This window comes from Eutrema salsugineum, unplaced genomic scaffold (genome assembly GCF_000478725.1).
Source record: "Eutrema salsugineum unplaced genomic scaffold, Eutsalg1_0 scaffold_15, whole genome shotgun sequence".
Lineage (NCBI taxonomy): Eukaryota > Viridiplantae > Streptophyta > Magnoliopsida > Brassicales > Brassicaceae > Eutrema > Eutrema salsugineum.
Window position 1 is genome coordinate 6,158,196 of NW_006256867.1, and position 24,213 is coordinate 6,182,408.

At 38.2% G+C, this 24,213-nt stretch overlaps 1 protein-coding gene and 1 pseudogene across 1 annotated transcript; one reads left to right on the forward strand and one right to left on the reverse strand.

The window, feature by feature from the left end:
- The first annotated feature begins 254 nt into the window (after window positions 1–254).
- LOC18022237 (defensin-like protein 1) lies at window positions 255–884 on the forward strand. Its single transcript, XM_006405118.2, has 2 exons — window positions 255–373; window positions 477–884. Exons 1-2 carry the CDS (start codon window positions 310–312, stop codon window positions 650–652), a joined length of 240 nt encoding a protein of 79 aa, XP_006405181.1. The 5' UTR covers window positions 255–309; the 3' UTR covers window positions 653–884.
- Window positions 885–2,424: 1,540 nt separating this feature from the next.
- LOC18022238 overlaps window positions 2,425–24,213 on the reverse strand; it is a 35,429-nt pseudogene continuing 13,640 nt past the window's right edge.

Genomic DNA, 24,213 nt, shown 5'->3' on the forward strand with positions numbered 1-24,213 from the left:
GAAGTAGAACTAGCTCAAAGCCAAAGCAGCCTCTTAGGTTATATTAGATAAAGAGGCAGCAGGTAATAAAGATATGTGGTGGAGAAACCAGCCATCAAGTATGAATAGGCTAAGATCTTATCTTCCATATTGTCTACTAGAAGACACGGAATAATGTTCAATTTGTGGGGTTGCCACGTTATTGTGCGATGCACAAGTAATGACCAACCACCAGCCTTGCGCTATAAATATAGGTTGATGTTAGGCTTATTTCCACACACTTCACATTTCACACATTTCACACAAACAGTACAAAAGGAAGTAATAGTCATGGCTAAGTTGGCTTCCTTCATCGCTCTTCTCTTCGCTGCTCTTGTTCTCTTTTCTGCTTTTGGTGAGTAATGATCTTATCATATGCATGGCAAAACCAATTGTTTTTATTTTCAGATTAACTGGTCATTAACCATGATATATATATATATATATATATATATAAGCACCAGCAATGGTGAAAGCTCAGAAGTTGTGCGAGAAGCCAAGTGGGACATGGTCAGGAGTTTGTGGAAACAGTAATGCTTGCAAGAACCAGTGCATTAACCTTGAGGGGGCTCGACATGGATCTTGCAATTATGTCTTCCCAGCTCATAAATGTATCTGCTACGTCCCATGTTAATCTACCAAAACATTGGTGCTTGTGTGTTTATTACGTTTTCTTGTGTGTTTATCTACATTCAATATGTCTGTGTCTGCTTGTGTGTTTATTACGTTTTCTTGTGTTTTTGTCTACATTCAATAAGTCTGTGTCACTCTTTGAGTGACCTTATGACATGTACCAGACTACCAGTTATGTATGTTTATGTTGTAATAGTATAAACTTTCATGTACTACGTAATACTGTTTCTATATTTTTCTGTAACACGACCACTATTGGACGTAAGGACAGAGAACTTGATTTTCTAGTGATAAAAATAAGTAAATTCTGGGGATTAAGCAAGATTTAGAGATTTAAATCTCAAACGGAACCGTCGAGAATGTTCTGGACATGGGTTGAGCATTACAAATAGCCTGCATCGATGTCCCTAGGTGCATCATGCCTCCTTTTATATCCACATTTTCTTTATCAATTCTCTCCCTATAGATACATTGAACCAACGATCCTAGAGGCAGTTTCATGGCTAACCGCGAGCTAACCGTGAGCTAACCTGGACGGCTGGACCTAGGAGTCTACGACAAGCTGGTCGTCCGATCCCAAGTAGAATCAACTTTTGATCTGCACCTTTTTGGCTCTTCCCATATATATAGAATTTTGTGTTAAGTTTCCTGAACTTCCAACTTAAAAACCAATTGGCGATAAGTGGAGAGGCCCAAGTCTCTTATATATTAGTGTTAGTCCCTTTAATTTCCCGATGTGAGATTCTAACACGCCCCCTCGAGATGATGGCTCTTATCAGCCCATCTCGAACCGAATCTCACTTTAAAACCGATAATAAATCCTTTTTGGGCCACCCTTATTGGGTCAACAAACGAGGCTCTGATACCATGTTAAGTTTCTTGGGCTTCCAACTTAAAAACCAATTGGCAATAAATGAACCAGGCTCAAATCCCTTATATATTAGTGTTAGTCCCTTTAATTTTCCGATATGGGATTCTAACATTTTGTGCATGGCCCATACGCTTACCAATAACATTGTTCCACGTCCAATCCTAAACGCCACAAGGGGGAGAAGTGTTGGAGCTACCGCATAAGGCCCTAAAGTTTATGTTTTTTCTTAGTGATTTAAAAGACAAGGTCTTCTTGAGCGACTCAAAGAACGCAACGGACCGAAAAAACAAATAAAAGGACGAGTTCTTTCAATGGGGAAAAAGAACCACCTTCCTAAAACCTTGGGACGCCAAATCTTGAATATTCATGTCGGATACAAGCATTATATTTGTGTGGACGTTATCGAGAATCTTAAAATAATGGCGAACAGAGGTATATGCGTACAGACAAGAAACGCAACATTCTTCTCCTTAATCCAAGAAATAGGAAAATTTGGCCACCTATAGACACCTTAAATGACAAGAATATCGGGATTATCACCTTAACGCTTAGTATGGTATTTTCCCTAGGATGATCATGTTCATAAAAAATATAATTACTAAAGTTTCGATGCTCATATTCTAAACAATATCAAGTTCCATTCCACCCTTTTGCATATAGTCAAATATGACCAATGCCTTCTCTAGCTTTTCGTTATCACAATATCCAACTAACAAATTGTGTTGGTCCAACTTATTGGAAATCACCCCGAAAAACCATAAATAACGAGTCTCTGTGTGATTTCTAAAGAGAACATTTATTTTTTTTTGGACATCTCTCAGGACAACATACATACACATTATACACTACGGAACCGAAAATCTACTTTCGTATGCTACATAATCGTATAATTGAGATAGAGATTAATAATGACGGTCTGATATGAGTGGACTAGAGGTTGAGTGTTTTCTTGTTTGTACGAAGCTCATGTCATTCTCGAATGTTCTCTCTGAGACATAATAGCCTGGCTTTACAAAAGCTTCATTTACCTCCACAGTACCTGTCAACATTCCTACCACTTTTGACATCATTGGTCGCATTTGTTGTATCTGTTTGTGTGCATAAGAAGGCCACACAGACTACACGTTTCACTTCTTCCTCGTCAAATACGGTTAGATCCGGATCTACTAGCTCCACATAACTATTCTTTTGGTGTAGGCTCCATGCCTGGAAGATTAGATAAAAAAGAGAGACTAAAGCTTCACCAAATAAGATTTCCAAAACATACTATAGGATATAATACCCATTCGAGAAGGCATTTTTGGTCATCATCCAAGTCTGGTGAAGAGTTTGGCCTCCCACTGACAATTTCCAGAGCCACAATACCAAAGGCAAACACATCCGTCTTCTCAGTCAAGTGTCCAAGCATGGCGTACTCTGGTGAAAGATATCCACTACATTGTTACATCAAACAACGGTAACTAAAAATAAAGAGTTTTTCAGAAGACAAACTGATGTAGCGGAAGCTTTTAAAAAAATAAAATAATGATCCATTGATACTGAGAATACCCAGAAAAAATGTGATAATTGCGAGATTATTCGTTTAGTTTGAGAATACCCAAATAAAACAAGCTTTCTTAAATTCATTGAGATCTTTGTAGATCTACCGAAAACAAGGAACAAAGAGACAAAAGCTCAATTTCATTAATTTATCAAAAATTGAATACAACTTAAGCCTAAACGGCTTATTTATAATAAATCCAAAACACTAGAAAACTCTAAAATAATAAAAGGAATAATTTAAATAAAAAAATAAAATATTAAGATATTTGAAATATTTCTAAATATCTCTCTACATCGTTGAGATCTCTCTAGATCTACCGAAAACAAGGAACAAAGAGACAAAAGCCCAATTTCATTAATTAATCAAAAACAGAATACAACTTAAGCCTAAACGGCTTATTTATAATAAATCCAAAACACTAGCGGAAGCTTACTGATGTAGCGGAAGCTTTAAAAAGATATAATAGTGATCCGTTGATTCTGAAAATACCCGGAAAACTATGATAATCGCGAGATTATTCGTTTAGTCTGAGAATACCCGAATAAATCAAGCCTTCTTAAATTCGTTGAGATCTCTCTAGATCTACCGAAAACAAAAAACAAATAGACAAAATCTCAATTTCATTAATTAATCAAAAAATGAATACAACTTAAGCCTAAACAGCTTATTTATAATAAATCCAAAACACTAGAAAACCCTAAAATAATAAAAGGAAATTATCTAAATAAATAAATAAAATATTAAGATATTTGAAATATTTCCAAATATCTCTCTACATCATTCTCTCCGACGACAAAAAGATTCGTCCTTGAATCTTAGCCGTAATCTTCAATTCCAAAAATTCTGTCTTCTTGAATTCAGTCACTTCTTTTTTTTTTCTAACCTTCCTCCAATAATATTCTTCAAATAAAAGAATATTAATTTGTTCCACTTTAAGGATTTTGCTCGTCCAATAGTGATCAACAAGACGCCACTTAATGAGTTGGACTTTTTTGCTTATATGCTCCACGTTATATTCTTGATTTGAAACCCTTAGGCTCTTTTTCTTAACGCCCTCACACACATCTTTGATTTTTCTGTTGATTTTTTGGGAGACATCGTGGCTTTCTTCCAATGGAATTATCACACTTTGAGGAAAAACGTTATTAGGACTCACGTTTTTCTTATCTTTAACAAGGAATAACACTTCTATTTTCTTTTTGAATAAACCTTCTTCATCAGAAACATCAAAAATTGGATCGCCACAAATTTCTCTGAGATCTTCACACAAACCTTCGGATATAACAAACGGATATGTATCCGTAAAGTAATTCAAACCTTCAACTGTCATGGTGATGGAAACAGAATCGAACCTTGATTGAGAAATCAAAGTACTGGCTCTGATACCAATTGATGTAGCGGAAGCTTTAAAAAAAGATAATATTGATCCACTGATTCTGAGAATATCCGGAAAACTATGATAATCGCGAGATTATTCGTTTAGACTGAAAATACCCGAATAAATCAAGTCTTCTTAAATTCATTGAGATCTCTCTAGATCTACCAAAAACAAGGAACAAAGAGACAAAAGCTCAATTTCATTAATTACTCAAAAACTGAATACAACTTAAGCCTAAACGGCTTATTTATAATAAATCCAAAATACTAGAAAACCCTAAAATAATAAAAGGAAATTATCTAAATAAAGAAATAAATAATTAAGATATTTGGAATATTTCCAAATATCTCTCTACATCATTCGTTGATTCTGATGTAGCAGAAGCTTTAAAAAGATAGAATAGTGATCCGTTGATTCTGAGAATACTCGGAAAACTATGATAATCGTGATATTATTCGTTTAGTCTGAGAATACCCGAATAAATCAAGCCTTCTTAAACTCGTTGAGATCTCTCTAGATCTACTGAAAACAAGAAACAAAGAGAGAAAAGCTCAATTTCATTAATTAATCAAAAACTGAATACAACTTAAACCTAAACGGCTTATTTATAATAAATTATCTAAATAAATAAATAAATAATTAAGATATTTGGAATATTTTCAAATATATCTCTACATCACAAACAGAATCGTTCTGCAAACCAAAAAGATATTTACATGGTTCCAGCTACTCGGTTAGTCATTTGCGTCTTATTGTCATCATATAGTTTGGCCAACCCGAAATCAGAGATTTTTGGAATCAGATCCGATTCGAGAAGAATATTGCTTGCCTTCACATCCCTATGCACTATACGTAGCCTTGACTCTTCATGCATATATGCTAAACCTTTGGCTATTCCCAAGCATATCCCAAAACGGTCTGACCAACTAAGTTGCAAACTCTTTCCGTCTGCAACAATTGTCATGAAAAGTGTAAGTCAAAAGCTGTCATTTACAGAAACATAAGAAGAACATCTTTCAATATTTAAGATGTTCATGAGCATACCAAATCGAGCTAGCTTGATCTAGACTTTTGTTTGAGAGGTATTCATATACAAGAAAACGCTGATTGTCCTCAATGCAACATCCATACAGTTTTACAAGGTTACGATGCTGAACAGCTGATATAGTTGCAATCTCCGCAACAAATTGATCCTTGCCTTGCCTGGAAGCAACTGACAATTGCTTCACAGTCCATCGTTGAGTTTTCCCTGTAGCACTTGATATTTTCAGAATATCATCCAAGGAAAAATCACATAATCTTATATATTACATAATTTGTTGTAACGGATGCAAGAAGAAAACAGTAAACGTAAAGATCACACACAGATTTAACGTGGTCAACCAACGATGCGTTGGCTACATCCACGGACAAAGGAGACTGATTTTATTACGGAGAAAGAAAGTTTTAGAATACATCAGAGATTAGGTTAACATGGTTATTTATAGCATAAACCCTAGTTAACCCTAATCACAATTAGGCTCGCTAACTTAGGCCCATGTAGGAACCTTCATTCACAAACAGCGGCCTAAGTGCACACAGACTTCTACATTGCTCATGCAGGCTGTAGTCTTCGACATCAACTTACATAGCATGTAGATCTCAATATCATCTTCAGGATGCAGAACGCTGCACTCAACTATTTTCTCAAACAGATTGTAAGCTTCAACATACAGCATGTAAACTTACACAACCAACCTCAAGATGCAGCATGTAAGCTTCAACATGCTGCAAGTATCCTGCATACTTGATCGTGCAGCCTGCATACTTGATCTTGCAGCATGTATTATTGATCGTGCAGATTGCATCTGCACGCATCAACACCAGGAAGCTTCTACGCTTCAGGATTCAAGGCATACCAACAAATCTCCACCTTGACTTGAATCCTCCAGAAAGCTTTTACGCATTAGGATTCAAGGCATATCAACAAATCTCCACTTGACTTGAATCCTCTAGAAATCTTCTACGTATAAGGATTCAAGGCATGCCAACAAATCTCCACCTTGACTTGAATCCTCCAGACAGATGTATCAGATGCACCACCATGGTTACCAGATATACCGGACTTCTCCTTTGCCTCAGATTGTACGACATGTACCAGATGCACCATCATGGTGCCAGATATATTGGACTTCTCTAATGCCTCAGAATGTATGACATGTACCCTCACGGTGCCAAATGTACCAGACGTTTTTCATATCAGACATACCAAATGCATTCTCATAGTGCCTGACGTACTCAGAGAACAAGATGTTCCTACAGACCAGACCATATGTCTTTTGGAACCAGATACTCCATAACGGACTCAGATACGCTCTGCAAAACAGGACTCCCTTCACTGGGCTCAGTTATCTGCTTCATGCAGAATCAGACGCCTACACCGGGTTCAAATGCTTCATGCGGAATCAGACACCCTTCACCGGGATCAAATACTCCTTGCAAAACTAGACGCCCTTCATAGAGCTCAGATGCTTCATGCGAAATCAGACATCCTTCATGGAGATCAGATATCCCTGCTGAACCAGATTATCTTCACAGAGCTAAGATGTTTCATCAGACACCTTTCACCAGGTTCAGATGCTCATTGCGGACCCAGACACTCCTCACTGAGTTCAGATGCTAATTTCGGACGCAGACACTCCTCACTGAGTTCAGATGCTTTATGCAGAATCAGACGCTCTTCAACGAACTCGGATGCTTCATACAGAATCAAACGTTCTTCTTTGGAGATCACATACTCCCTGCAAAACCAGATGCTCTTCATAAAGCTCAGATACTCAGACTTCATGCAGAATCAGACGCCCATCTCTGGGCTCAGATGTTCACTGCAGAACCAGACGCTCCTCACTGAGTTCAGATGCTTTATGCAGAATCAGATGCTCTTCACTGAGCTCAGATGCTTCATACGGAATCAAACGTTTTTCTTTGGAGATCACATACTCACTGCAGAACCAGATGCTCTTCATAGAGCTCAGATACTTAGACTTCATGCAGAATCAGACGCCCTTCGGCTAACTCGGATGCTCATGAGAAGCCAGACAGACACCCTTCACAGGCTCAGATTTTCGCAGAGCCAAACGTTCTTCAGCAGACTCAGATGCTCCCCACAGAGCCAGACGCCCTCCCAATGGGCTCAGATGCTTTCTGCGTAGCTAGACCCTTTTTAAACAAACTCAGATGCTACTGTGGAGCCAGACGCCCCACACTGGGCTCAGATTCTCCATGCTGAGCCAGACGCCCTTCTACAGGCTCAGATGCTCCATGCGGAGCCAAACGTCCTTCACGGGGCTCAGATGCTCCCTGTGGAGCTAGACGCCCTTCAATGGGCTCAGATGCTCTTTGCAGATCCAGACGCCCTCTTAACGGGCTCAGATGCTCGATGTAGAGCCAAACGCCCTTCACTGGGCTCAGGTGCTCCTTGTAGAGCCTGACGCCCTTCACAGGTTCGGATTCCCCATAGACCGACAGCAGTTGTTTCGTTAGAAACCTCGATGATGACATCATCTGCAAGACAGAGCAAAATCATTGAGTGTGCCTTCTCCTTCAGACTTGCCATCGCAGCAGCGTCGCCCTTGTTGTCTTTCAACAGCGCCGCCCACAAGCCTTGTTGCTTTAACAACGCTTGCACCTTGATCTGCCAGAGACTGAAAATGTTCCTCCCCGTGAACTTGTTGATACTCACGTTTAACCCAGACATCTTCTTGCCAGACACAGAAACTCACAGAACCTGGAGCTCTGATACCAGTTTGTTGTAATAGATGCAAGAAGAAAACAGTAAACGTAAAAATCACACACAGATTTAACGTGGTTCACCAACGATGCGCCGGCTACATCCACGGACAAAGGAGACTGATTTTATCACAGAAACAGAAAGTTTCATAATACATCAGAGATTAGGTTAACGTGGTTATTTATAGCATAAACCCTAGTTAACCCTAATCGCAATTGGGCTCGCTCACTTAGGTCCATGTAGGAACCTTCATGCACAAACAGCGGCCCAATAGCACACAGATTTCTACATTGCTCATGCAGGATATAGTCTTCGACATCAACTTACATAGCATGTAGATCTCAACATCAGCTTCAGGATGCAGAACGTTGCACTCAACTATTTGCTTAAACAGATTGTAAGCTTCAACATACAGCGTTTAAACTTACACAACCAACCTCAAGACGCAGCATGTAAGATTCAACATACTGCAAGTATCCTGCATACTTGATCGTGCAGCCTGCATATTTGATTGCATCTGCACGCATCAACGCCAAGAAGCTTCTACGCTTCAGGATTCAAGGCATACCAACAAATCTCCACCTTGACTTGAATCCTCCAGGAAGCTTCTACGCATTAGGATTCAAGGCATATCAACATAATTTACATTACGTTACCTGTTCAGTATTACCTCATAAACAGGTCCAAACCCTCCCTCTCCAAGCTTGTTTGAAGGATCAAAATCTTTCGTTGCAGTTTTGAGCTCAGAGTAGCTAAATGTGTAGGGCTTTACGTCCAAACTAAGTAGCACTGGAAAAGAGAGTATCAGTTTGAAAGTTACAATGGCCCAGTAGACTTCACCAATATTGCCGCAGCTTTTACCTTCTTCGTTCGCAGCTCTTTTTCTTTTCTTACGGACGATTATAATGATAGCAAACACTAAGGTACTTATCATCCCTGCTCCTACAATGGCCCCCACAATAACACCAATTTTTTTCTCGTTCTTGGATGGCAACTTGTTACCTACCGTAGGTTGGAAATCTGCAGAGAAAAAATGCGAGGCGTGAGAACTGACATTGAACTGCGACGATCATAAAAGTCACAGGTTCTACCTAGAGTTGCACTGATTGCTGAGACTAACAGCCCATAAGCCCCTGCAAAAGGAACACAACATGTCCCTTTTTCAGCCCAGAAAAGATGTATTTCTAGATGATTTTCAGATACAATTGCCTTATATACTCTTTGAACTACTCGAAAATCAGAATGGTTAGCTGCTGTACGTATATCAAAATCCTTTTCAACAAGTTTTCCCTGATAACAAAAGAAACTCAGAGGTCAGACATCATAAATAAAAGAAGAGAAGTTTGTAATGAGTGTAGTCTGAGAATGTTGAATGTTAAGCATTCAATTGAACAAACCAATATTGCACATTGCACTATACATCACAATTAAGCATATACTTTCATTTGTTTTTACTTGATAACAGACACTGATAATTTTTAATCTCACAAAAAAGTAGAGACCTGTAAGAACTAAGAATATGGTCGGTAGGTAAATGTAATAGAAGAGACCTGGACATATATGTCGAAAACTCTTTTATTAAGACTTCTCCAGGTATTAGAACCTTGTATTTTTGTTTCAAAAAATTGAACTGTTACATTGCAGCCACCATTTTCGAGCCCCAGTCCATAATACCTCAGAGAAGATGCAGACAGTCTCGCTGACTCGAAAGATTGTTTACAAATTGTATATTTGATGAAAGAGCTATGTACTGATTACTGTTACTCCCAGTAAACAGTCCTACATTGCTGACTGCCCATCTCTTCGTTTTACTTACAAAAAATGAAGCTGGTCCAAGCGCCTCCTCATCCCTCTCATATAACGTTCCATTGGAAGACCTGACTTCTGGGTCTCCACAATTGACAGAAAAGTTGAAATCTGGAAACCAATAACAAGAGAAGCATTTTGAGAACATACTGACCAAGATATGCATTCCTAACATTGTCTATTCATTTGCCCATAAAACTTAGAAGTAGAGTTAAAATGTAATAAGTTTCAGAGCACTATTTTTTTTTGCGCTTACATATTCCTTTGCCTCGATTGCAATGGAAATTCTTCTGGAGGCAGTCTATATTGAGGAGTAGGATGTAAATATCATAAAGTATATTCTCATATATTGCATTATGTAATCTTTCCTTTCTTCTTAGGTTAAGTTCACGATGTGTACATGTATATATACCCTTTGAATGGAATAAGAACGACACAACATTCCATCATCTCTTTGTCATGGTATCAGAGCGATCCTTGACCTAATAAGAGAAAAACACAGTTAAAACTTTGAGAGAGGAGAGAGTTAGCGATGGGTGGTAATAAAAACACCGAGAAAAGCGCGGAAGGCGCGACGAAAGTGACCGACGACGGCAACGCGTCGGCAGTGATGGAGAAGGCGATGTTGTCGCCTTTCTATTTGCACCCATCCGATGGACCAGGGAGCTTAATCACAACAGTTAAATTGAGAGGAGAGAACTATGAAGATTGGGCCAAGCACGTGCGGAATGCCTTGCGAACTAAACGCAAATTGGGATTCATCGACGGGACGATGAAGAAGCCAGAAACTGCAGAAGAGCTTGAGCAATGGGGAGTTGTGAACTCAATGATTGTGGCATGGATCATGAACACAATTGAGCCGACGCTGAAGACATATGTGTCGATGGTTGATGAAGCTTACGAGCTGTGGGAAGACTTGAAGTTGCAGTTTTCGGTGGGGAATGGACCACGGATCAGTGAACTACATGGTGAGATTGCAAATTGTCGACAGAATGGAGACACAGTTAATGTGTACTTTGGGAAACTTAAGAAGATGTGGGATGAATTGGCTGTTTACAAACCAATAAGGACGTGTAGCTGTGGTGAATTGACGAAGATATTGGAAGATGATCGTAATGAAGAACGAACAAACACGTTCTTAAACGGTTTAGATACTGCGGGATTTGGGACCGTACGCTCGACTATTACCAGCATCGAGCCACTTCCTAAACTCAACCAAGTCTATCAACGGGTGATTAGAGAGGAGAGACAGCAGATGATGTTGAGGAACAGAGATACTCCGGAAGCAGTCGGGTTCGCGGTAAATGCTGGGAACAAATTTGGTGCAACTTCGTCACATCCACAACGTGAGAAGGAGATGACGTGCACATATTGTGGCAAATATGGGCACCCGAAATCTGATTGCTTTCAACTTAATGGGTATCCTGACCATTGGGGTGAAAGAGGAAGATATTACAATGACCGAGGGAGAGGAAGGTCAGGCCGTGGTGGACGATTTGGTAGAGGTGGTGGAGCAGCTGGCCGCGGAGGTGGAAGAGGACCGACGGTCAGATCGAATGCAGCACAAGGGCCACAGGTAACTGCAGCAGCAGTAGCAGCGGCTAATGCAACACGAAGAGAAGGTGACTTTGATCGCCAGTCCTTACCACAACTAAGTGATGAACAATGGACGTCACTTCTTAGCTTCATCTCTTCTCAGAGAACGGATCCAAATGAAAAACTCAATGGTAAGACAGAATGTGGAGAGTTTATTATTGACACAGGTGCTTCACATCACATGACATGGAATCTTGAATATCTATGTAATGTGAGTGAAATTCCTTCGTGTATGATTGGGTTACCTGATGGTGATAATGCGGTGGCGACGAAACAAGGCGATCTATGTTTAGGGGGAGACATGTGGTTAAGAGGAGTGTTGTACTCGAAGGAGTTGACTTGCTCACTAATCTCTGTTGCAAAACTGTTAAAAGTTTGTAAGGGATTTATTACGTTTACTGATGAGCTGTGTGTGTTGCAGGAACGTACTACGAGGAAGGTGATTGGAGCGGGTGAAGAGTGTGGGGGAGTGTATGTGTTTCGAGGCGTCATTGGCACAAAGACACACAAAGTGGTGAGCTCGGAGACTTGGGATTTATGGCATCGTCGTCTCGGTCATCTATCTAGTCAAGTTATTTTGTTTTTATCGAGTAGTCTGAATTTTGAGAAAAAGGAGAATGTCAAAACAGTTTGTGATATTTGTTTACGGGCGAAACAAACTCGAGATTCTTTTCATGAAAGTTCTAATAAAACTGCTGGTATTTTTGATTTAATTTATTGCGATATTTGGGGTGCGTATCGTATTTTATACCCAGCTGCTTACTTTCTTACGATTGTTGATGATTATTCACGTGCTGTGTGGGTGTATTTGTTGATGGAGAAAAAAGAAGTAGGCACAACACTTAAGAATTTTTTCAGGATGGTCGAGAGGCAGTTTGATAAGAAAGTGAAAATTGTACGCAGTGATAATGGTGGCGAATTTCTGGCTCTAAAATCGTTTTTCTTATCAGAAGGAGTTGTTCATCAAACGTCGTGTGTCTACACGTCACAGCAGAATGGCAGGGTTGAACGAAAACACAGACATATCCTCAATGTCGCTCGTTCACTCATGTTTCAAGCAGGGATGCCGATTCGTTTTTGGGGAGAATGTGTACTCACGGCGTGTCACTTGATTAACCGAACACCATCGGCTCTTCTTAAAGGACTAACGCCATATGAGATATTGTATGGAGCTTCGCCAGATTTAACCTCATTAAGGGTGTTTGGTAGCTTGTGTTTCGCGAGGAGAGTGGTCCGAGACAAAGACAAATTTGGCAAGAGGAGTAGGAAATGCATATTTATGGGTTACCCCTTCGGACAAAAAGGATGGCGAGTATTTGATATTGAGAAGAATGAATTTTTCGTATCCAGGGATGTGGTCTTTCAAGAGATGATTTTTCCATTTCTCTCTTCTGATCACTAGTCCCAACCCGTTACAGTTATGGAATCGAATCCTATTATTGACGATGATGAGGATTTTGTTGAATATACTCGAAATCAGTCTGCAGCAAGGGGGAGTTCATTGATGCCTGCAGATAGGGGGAGTTCACCCACGCCTGAGGTGACTCCTCAGGGTGATAGCAGCTTGTCGCAGGGAGAGATGGTTGGTTCAGAGGAAGAAATTGCTCCTGCAGCAGAACCTCAATTGGGCAGGGGTCAACGAGAACGGCGACCATCTTCTAGACTAAATGACTTTGTCGTGTATACGACAAGGTGCAACACAGATACTCCCACACTCTCACCCGCGCACCCTCCATCATCATCCTCTCCACAAGGTATGGTCCAATATCCAATTGCACATTAAGTGAATTGTGATAATTTTTCTCCATCGCACCGAGCATTTCTTGCAGCGATTACGGTAGGTGAGGCACCAACATCATTTAAAGAAGCAATGAAAGATAAGAGGTGGAGGAATGCTGCAACAATGGAGGTTAAAGCATTGGAAGCTAATCACACTTGGGACGTTACAGACCTTCCCCCAAATAAGAAAGCAATCGGATGTCGATGGGTTTTTACGATCAAGTATCGATCAAATGGAGAAGTGGAGCGTTATAAAGCGAGACTGGTGGCTTATGGTAATCGACAGGAATAAGGGCTAGACTATGATGAGACATTTGCTCCAGTGGTAAAGATGACTACGGTTCGGATGTTTTTAAAAGTGGCTGCGGTTAAGGAATGGGAAGTTCACCAGATGGACGTACACAATGCCTTTCTTCATGGTGATCTTCATGAAGAAGTTTATATGAAGATGCCTCCAGGGTTTGAATCCAAGGACAAGTCGAAGGTGTGTAGACTTAGAAAGTCTTTATATGGACTTCGACAGGCGCCGAGATGCTGGTTTTCTAAACTGACGGCGGCTTTACGAGGTTATGGTTTTACTCAGAAAAAACCAGACTATTCCCTGATTACATTGGTGCGAGGGTCTACGCGATTATATGTGCTGATTTATGTGGATGATTTGTTGATCGGAGGTAATGATCCAGAGGCTATCAAGAAATTCAAAGGTTATCTCAACCAATGCTTTCACATGAAAGACTTGGGTCCATTGAAATATTTTTTAGGTATTGAGGTAGCGAGATCAGCTGAAGGGATTTATTTGTCGCAGCGAAAATATGCGTTAGACATTGTCAAGGAATGCGGTTTGTTGGGCTGTAAACCTGTGTCTACACCAATGGAACAAAACCATACATTTGCTAAAGATGACGGTGAATACCGCAGTGATCCCGAACAGTATCGTAGGTTGGTTGGGCGTTTGGTGTATCTTACTTATACGAGACCGGAATTAGCTTATGCTGTGCATATGCTTGCTCAGTTTATGCAGCAGCCTCGATCGAAACATTGGGATGCAGCGATCAGAGTTGTGCATTACCTAAAGGGCTGTCCAGGACAAGGAATTTTGTTGAGTTCGAAATCTGATTTGCAAATTACGGCATATTGCGATTCCGACTGGGCTACATGTCCGATGACTCGAAGATCTCTTACGGGGTTTATCGTGATGTTGGGCAATTCACCCGTAGCTTGGAAGACGAAGAAACAAGAAGTTGTATCATGTTCTTCGACAGAGGTAGTGTATAGGGCAATGAGCTTTACTACACGGGAATTGAAATGGAATCGAGAAATTCTTTCATGTTTTGGAGTATCTCATTCACAGCCAATGCACCTTCACTGTGATAGTAAAGCTGCATTGCAGATTGCTGCAAATCCCGTCTTTCACGAACGAACGAAACATATGGAAGGTGATTGTCATTTTGTCAGAGACGAGATTCAGATTGGATCACTCACTACGGCACACATTCGTACAAATGAACAGTTAGCCAATATCTTTACAAAGGCGTTGGGTTCAAAACAGTTCACGTATCTTCGCAGCAAGTTGGGCATTAAAGACCTACATGCTCCAACTTAGGGGGATTATTGAGGAGTAGGATGTAAATATCATAAAGTATATTCTCATATATTGCATTATGTAATCTTTCCTTTCTTCTTATGTGTACATGTATATATACCCTTTGAATGGAATAAGAACGACACAACATTCCATCATCTCTTTGTCAGTCTAGTCCCCGGGAAAATTCTTTTAACAAGACCAAAAGGTACATAATGAGGAATATAGCATGTACATATACATATTTATGCTTGATAAATAGAAACATAGTAGAACTTCAAGAAGGAGAACACAAAATTCACGGATTTACCTTCTGTTAGAAGCTCCCAATGTAAAGTGGTTGGCAATCAGGTTACTGCATAAAAAAACACAAAAACTTGTTTTCAGCACAATAATGTATATTCGGACTAATTTGAGCACACAATCCCTAACTTACAGTTGCAGGTTTGGTAGGCTAGCCCAAGAAGGAAGACTCCCCGCTAAATCATTGTACGAGACATCTCTACACATAAGCACGCTGAATTATCTTGACAGGTTTTCAATAAATGGTACCTAAAAAGAACCTGCACTCCCTGACCATATATATCTTACTCACATATTGCTTAGAGAAGAACTCTTTTGAGTGGGTAAAGAACCGTTCAACTAGTTATTATCAAGAAACCTAAAAAAGTTTACAATATTAAACTCAGTAAGTCCGTGAATTCTCAATAAAAGTTAATTATGAGGAAAAGAAAACTACACTTACAAGTGAGTAAGTTGGCTAGAGTTAAAAAGAGAAGCTGGAATTTGCCCAATTAGGTTGTCGAAACTCAAATCACTGGAGAACAAATAATGTAGATTGTTTTGTAATCATATGTAGTCTGTGCTTTAAGCATGTCATCTCATTTTAGTAACAAAGAAGACATGGACAGTTTTCGGAGCATCTAAATATCCAGAACAACATTTTTGTCATCTTGTCCCATACTTACAGTTGTCTCAGATGCACAAATTCTCCAATATTGGAAGGTATGGTGTCCCTAAGATTATTGTTCCTTAATACTCTGCAAGATGTTTCATAAATGTAAAGAAAATAAAGAGGATCCATCAAGGCTAGGAAAAAAACTGAATAGAAGTGCCTTACAAGACACTGAGAGATTTCATGTCCCGGATGAATTCGAGAGTGGAGTTACCATTAGATATATCACCTAGTCTCCTGTATTTCGGGTTGTGGTAAAAATCCAGAACAAGAGAATGAAAAAATAAAGAGAAAAGAGCATATATTTAACACTTACAATTCTGTCAAATAAGTTAAGCTGGCAAATGACGATGGAACTGGACCAGTCAAATTAGTCTATAGAATTCTCCTGCAGTGAAGCTTGTGTCAAAATGTTGAGTATGAGCTTATGGCCATTAACATATAAAATGATCACTATCAAGTGTGTGTTGATTGTTTACAGTAATACTACATGTGGAGATTTGGTCAAGAGAAAGAAGAGTGAAAACAGAACAACAAAAGAGCTGCAATATTAAATTTCTTACAGTGCCGAAAGATTGGTCCACTTTCCTATAAATTCCGGTATCCGACATGTGAGTTGGACATCATTCGTCCAACTTACACAACATAAAAAAAAACTAATAAAAAGTCAATCCAATTATGAGTTATACTTCAGTATAGAAATGAGTAGCCAAAACTCGAAAATAATCCAGAACATATTATATTAAGATAATTCTTACGCCTCTTCTAATTCCACGAGATTAGCAAATGATGAAGGGATCTCACCGGTAAGTCCTGAACTTGCAATGTAACTGTCATAAACATGAGTCTCATCAATCCTACTACATCTCGGAAGCAGTGCTGTGCTTAGACTCATAGAGGCTTTAGGCAAATCGGAAAAATGTGACTTTTATTTTTATAAATATTAAAAAATAATATTGTCATTAAACACACAATAATACTATTTTAACATATTTTTTTATTTTTTTATCATATCATGCATTATTATAATATTTGTTAAAAAAATATGGATCCATATCTATAAAATTGAAAGATACCAATAACAATACTATTGTTATAGGGTTTCAAAGGAATATCCTAACCATATTTACCAAATTATATATAAAAAAATTTAGCTAAAAAAATTGTGGCCTTTTTATTTTTTTTTAATTTTGGTATCCTTAGGCAAGTGCTTAATTTTTAACACTATAAACACGGCTCTGCTCGGAAGCACTCAAGGGAATCCAAACGTTAAATATCGTGAAAAATGGAAAGCAAGAGTCTGATGAACGAATAATCAGTCAGGTGACTCCCCTATCTTAACTTCACATGACGAATCCTCTATCCATTTGAACAAACCAGTGAACCAAACACTCTTAGCCTTACAATATGGTTATAAAATTCTTTTACAAAATGTTCAAAGAGGAAGAAGGCAGACACAAACCTTCTTCGGGATGAGTAGTTTGGTTTTGGGCTTGAACCATTTGAACCGTTCCAGAATTACACACGAACCATACCGTCAAAACAGACATAGAGAGAGCCGTAGCCTCAGCATCGTCGTCGACCAAAACAAAACAACGGTGGTGATGACGATGTGAGAAAGCTCTGTCAAATTCAGACCGTCTTTCGTTCAAAAACTTAAGTCACGTTGACTATATTATGGTGATTTATTTGATTACAGATTATCTATTATATAAAGAGTGAGTTGTGTCTCGCAAATGTGACACATCATCACCTCTTCTTTTGACACATCAGCTTTGAAAAATAAATAAAATATTTAGCAGGAGAAAAAATTGACGGTGGTGAGAGATTAATCAGAACTTCTCCTCCCAACAATCTCGAAATTTGAATAGGCGCAAGCTTTCTTTTATCAGCCCCATTAAATCTCATCTATATTTTACATGTTTGCAAGTGCTTTCAAATTACGACTGATGAATTGGCTTAAAGAATCTTCGAAATCCCTCTACTTCCTCCTAAACCCAAAATAAATGCATCATCCCTCATGGCAGATCGATTCTTTTTCTGATAGATTGGTCGGCGATGTCTGTGGTGGTGGGTAATAAAGCTGGAGAGAGGCTGAGAATGAAAGGAGCTGAAGGAGAAAAAGAAGAATAGAGGAGGAAGGAGGTTGCAAGGAAGAAAGACGAAAAGTATATATAGCTAAAATGATTCAGACTCTTCATATGTATTTAACTTGTTTCTAAGACGTTGTTTAGATTAACGAGTATGACTCTCATTCTCATATTCTCCCATGATTTTTACTTATGTTCTCTTACTACTCTGTTTCTTTCTATGGATAAGATTTTAAGATACTACTCTTACCCTGTAGATCTCCTACAAGTACCAGATTCTAGGAAGGCAATTGTTTAAATATAAGTTTAAAGGCTTATAAGAAGATAGACTATGATGAGAACAAGAACAACTCCTGTATCTTAAAATATTACTATTGAGCTCCTTAGAGACGTTTTATCATGAAATAGGGGAGCTGTGTATTGTTCCATCTTCACTGTTATAGTGGAGGGTGTTTGTTTTGTCGCTGAAACTTCACCATCAGCTCCCTTTCTTCCTCCTCCATATCATGAAAGACCAACTTAGTCTTGGGTTGATACCTAGCTTACTTCATCTTCCCTTCAAGTTTCTCTAGGTTCTCATATATTATTTTTGCATGTGGATGTGACTGATCACATGAAGTAAAGACATGAAACGTTTCAATGATTTTTATTCAAGTATGTTCAGAAGCTTTGACTAGAAGAAGATTTGAAAATATTTTTTATCCTTGCTGATAGGCTAACATGTTTAGAGAATATTTCTCTTTAAGGTTTCTTAGGAGGATAAAAGATAGAGGGCGTGAACCAGAGACGTGATTCAAAATGGTATCCATGGATCCAAGCATAAGCAAAGCCCTCTTTGTCGCTTGAGAAGCAAAGCCCTCTTTGTCACTTGAGAAGCAAAGCACTTGTCAAGGAGCTCTCTTTGTGGTTCTTAAACTCTGATGTCAAAGTTAAAAATGCAAGATGGGAACAAATTAAGAGTATTTAACCATGTTCTATGTTATATCATTTTATGTGCATGAAATGGAGCTTGTAGCTTGGTTTATCTTCATCAGGTCTTGGAGCTGGGAATATTAGTTCTCACAGCAGAAAGCCACGAGAGCAGCATAAGTCAAATCCAATGATGAAAATGGAGAAAGACATATTTGGCTACACGTGATGCAAAATATAATCTCTGAGGTATAAAATACCAAAGGCCGCCATGCTATATTCATTTACTAACTTATCTAACTTCAGTGGAGATTGTGAAGGTCTTTGCCAATAAGAATAGAAAAATTGCATAGAAGTTTATCCATTTATTTAAAGAATATGTCTATTAGGTTCCTAATAATAATATTTAGTATTTGCTAGATTATCATATCTAGATTTGTTATGATGTTCCACGATTAATTGAAGAAATTAATGGTTTTTAGTAGAGGAAGTGTTTGATAAAATTTCATGAAAACAAAAGAAAAAGTCAATTAAAAAAAACTAACCAAAACAAAATCACTTTAAGAAAACAAATAAACAATTAATAATCTCACTCAACATGTATATGGCCATCAAAAAAACAAAAAATCTAAACTAAACTTAAATTTTAAGCAATAAATAATATATTAAAAATAAAACCCACGCATGTGCGTGGGTATTCATCTTGTTTATGTTGATTGAACACACTCCTCATTTCATTTGTGACCACGCCGAGTGGAGCTTGACTTATATTGTACGTTTGCTCTTTCAAGATTTTTCAAAAATGGCGGTTGTGCTTTCATCACCATTCACCACCGTGGACCTTGTCACCAAAGACATGGACAGTTTTCGGGATATAATACCCATTCGAGAAGGCATTTTTGGTCATCATCCAAGTCTGGTGAAGAGTTTGGCCTCCCACTGACAATTTCCAGAGCCACAATACCAAAGGCAAACACATCCGTCTTCTCAGTCAAGTGTCCAAGCATGGCGTACTCTGGTGAAAGATATCCACTACATTGTTACATCAAACAACGGTAACTAAAAATAAAGAGTTTTTCAGAAGACAAACTGATGTAGCGGAAGCTTTTAAAAAAATAAAATAATGATCCGTTGATACTGAGAATACCCGGAAAACTGTGATAATTGCGAGATTATTCGTTTAGTCTGAGAATACCCGAATAAAACAAGCTTTCTTAAATTCGTTGAGATCTTTCTAGATCTACCGAAAACAAGGAACAAAGAGACAAAAGCTCAATTTCATTAGTTAATCAAAAACTGAATACAACTTAAACCTAAACGGCTTATTTATAATAAATCTAAAACACTAGAAAACCCTAAAATAATAAAATGAAATTATCTAAATAAATAAATAAAAAATTAAGATATTTAGAATATTTCTAAATATCTCTCTACATCGTTGAGATCTCTCTAGATCTACCGAAAACAAGGAACAAAGAGACAAAAGCTCAATTTCATTAATTAATCAAAAACAGAATACAATTTAAGCTTAAACGGCTTATTTATAATAAATCCAAAACACTAGCGGAAGCTTACTGATGTAGCGGAAGCTTTAAAAAGATAGAATAGTGATCCGTTGATTCTGAGAATACCCGGAAAACTATGATAATCGCAAGATTATTTGTTTAGTCTGAGAATACCCGAATAAATCAAGCCTTCTTAAATTCGTTAATATCTCTCTAGATCTACCGTAAACAAGAAACAAATAGCAAAAGCTCAATTTCATTAATTAAGCAAAAAATGAATAGAACTTAAGCTTTAACGGCTTATATATAATAAATCCAAAACACTAGGAAACCCTAAAATAGTAAAAGGAAATTATCTAAATAAATAAATAAAATATTAAGATATTTGGAATATTTCCAAATATCTCTCTACATCATTCTTTCCGACGACGAAAAGATTCGTCCTTGAATCTTAGCCGTGATCTTCAATTCCAAAAATTCTGTCTTATTGAATTCAGTAACTTCTTTTTTTTTTCTAACCTTCCTCCAATAATATTCTTCAAATAAAAGAATATTAATTTGTTCCACTTCAAGGATTTTGCTCGTCCAATAGTGATCAACAAGACGCCACTTAATGAGTTGGACTTTTTTGCTTATATGCTCCACGTTATATTCTTGATTTGAAACCCTTATGCTCTTTTTCTTAACGCTCTCACACACATCTTTTTTTCTGTTGTTTTTTTGGGAGACATCGTGGCTTTCTTCCAATGGAATTATCACACTTTGAGGAAAAACGTTATTAGGACTCACGTTTTTCTTATCTTTAACAAGGAATAACACTTCTATCTTCTTTTTGAATAAACCTTCTTCATCATAAACATCAAAAATTGGATCGCCACAAATTTCTCTGAGATCTTCACACAAACCTTCGGATATAACAAACAGATATGTATCCGTAAAGTAATTCAAACCTTCAACTGTCATGGTGATGGAAACAGAATCGAACCTTGATTAAGAAATCAAAGTACTGGCTCTGATACCAACTGATGTAGCGGAAGTTTTAAAAAAAGAGAATAATGATTCATTGATTCTGAGAATACCCGGAAAACTATGATAATCGCGAGATTATTCGTTTAGACTGAGAAGACCCGAATAAATCAAGCCTTCTTAAATTCATTGAGATCTCTCTAGATCTACCAAAAACAAGGAACAAAAAGACAAAAGCTCAATTTCATTAATTAATCAAAAACTGAATACAACTTAAGCCTAAACGGCTTATTTATAATAAATCGAAAATACTAGAAAACCTTAAAATAATAAAAGGAAATTATCTAAATAAAGAAATAAATAATTAAGATATTTGGAATATTTTCAAATATCTCTCTACATCATTCGTTGATTCTGATGTAGCAGAAGCTTTAAAAAGATATAATAGTGATCCGTTGATTCTGAGAATACTCGGAAAACTATGATAATCGTGATATTATTCGTTTAGTCTGAGAATACCCGAATAAATCAAGCCTTCTTAAACTCGTTGAGATCTCTCTAGATCTACCGAAAACAAGGAACAAAGAGACAAAAGCTCAATTTCATTAATTAATCAAAAACTGAATACAACTTAAACCTAAACGGCTTATTTATAATAAATTATCTAAATAAATAAATAAATAATTAAGATATTTGGAATATTTTCAAATATATCTCTACATCACAAACAAAATTGTTCTGCAAATTAAAAAGATATTTACATGGTTCCTGCTACTCGGCTAGTCATTTGCGTCTTATTGTCATCATATAGTTTGGCCAACCCGAAATCAGAGATTTTTGGAATCAGATCCGATTCGAGAAGAATATTGCTTGCCTTCACATCCCTATGCACTATACGTAGCCTTGACTCTTCATGCATATATGCTAAACCTTTGGCTATTCCCAAGCATATCCCAAAACGGTCTGACCAACTAAGTTGCAAACTCTTTCCGTCTGCGACAATTGTCATGAAAAGTGTAAGTCAAAAGCTGTCATTTACATAAACATAAGAAGAACATCTTTCAATATTTAAGATGTTCATGAGCATACCAAATCGAGCTAGCTTGATCTAGACTTTTGTTTGAGAGGTATTCATATACAAGCAAACGCTGATTGTCCTCAATGCAACATCCATACAGTTTTACAAGGTTACGCTGCTGAACAGCTGATATAGTTGTAATCTCCGCAACAAATTGATCCTTGCCTTGCCTGGAAGCAACTGACAATTGCTTCACAGTCCATCGTTGAGTTTTCCCTGTAGCACTTGATATTTTCAGAATATCATCCAAGGAAAAATCACATAATCTTATATATTACATAATTTGTTGTAACGGATGCAAGAAGAAAACAGTAAACGTAAAGATCACACACAGATTTAACGTGGTCAACCAACGATGCGTTGGCTACATCCACGCACAAAGGAGACTGATTTTATTACGGAGAACGAAAGTTTCAGAATACATCAGAGATTAGGTTAACATGGTTATTTATAGCATAAACCCTAGTTAACCCTAATAACAATTAGGCTCGCTAACTTAGGCCCATGTAGGAACCTTCATTCACAAACAGCGGCCTAAGTGCACACAGACTTCTACATTGCTCATGCAGGCTGTAGTCTTCGACATCAACTTACATAGCATGTAGATCTCAATATCATCTTCAGGATGCAGAACGCTGCACTCAACTATTTTCTCAAACAGATTATAAGCTTCAACATACAGCGTGTAAACTTACACAACCAACCTCAAGACGCAGCATGTAAGCTTCAACATGCTGCAAGTATCCTGCATACTTGATCGTGCAGCCTGCATACTTGATCTTGCAGCATGTATTATTGATCGTGCAGATTGCATCTGCACGCATCAACACCAGGAAGCTTCTACGCTTCAGGATTCAAGGCATACCAACAAATCTCCACCTTGACTTGAATCCTCCAGAAAGCTTTTACGCATTAGGATTCAAGGCATATCAACAAATCTCCACTTGACTTGAATCCTCTAGAAAGCTTCTACGTATAAGGATTCAAGGCATGCCAACAAATCTCCACCTTGACTTGAATCCTCCAGACAGATGTATCAGATGCACCACCATGGTTACCAGATATACCGGACTTCTCCTTTGCCTCAGATTGTACGACATGTACCAGATGCACCATCATGGTGCCAGATATATTGGACTTCTCTAATGCCTCAGAATGTATGACATGTACCCTCACGGTGCCAGATGTACCAGACGTTTTTCATATCAGACATACCAAATGCATTCTCATAGTGCCTGACGTACTCAGAGAACAAGATGTTCCTACAGACCAGACCATATGTCTTTTGGAACCAGATACTCCATAACGGACTCAGATACGCTCTGCAAAACAGGACTCCCTTCACTGGGCTCAGTTATATGCTTCATGCAGAATCAGACGCCTACACCGGGTTCAAATGCTTCATGCGGAATCAGACACCCTTCACCGGGATCAAATACTCCTTGCAAAACTAGACGCCCTTCATAGAGCTCAGATGCTTCATGCAAAATCAGACATCCTTCATGGAGATCAGATATTCCCTGCTGAACCAGATTATCTTCACAGAGCTAAGATGTTTCATCAGACACCTTTCACCAGGTTCAGATGCTCATTGCGGACCCAGACACTCCTCACTGAGTTCAGATGCTAATTCCGGACGCAGACACTCCTCACTGAGTTCAGATGCTTTATGCAGAATCAGACGCTCTTCAACGAACTCGGATGCTTCATACAGAATCAAACGTTCTTCTTTGGA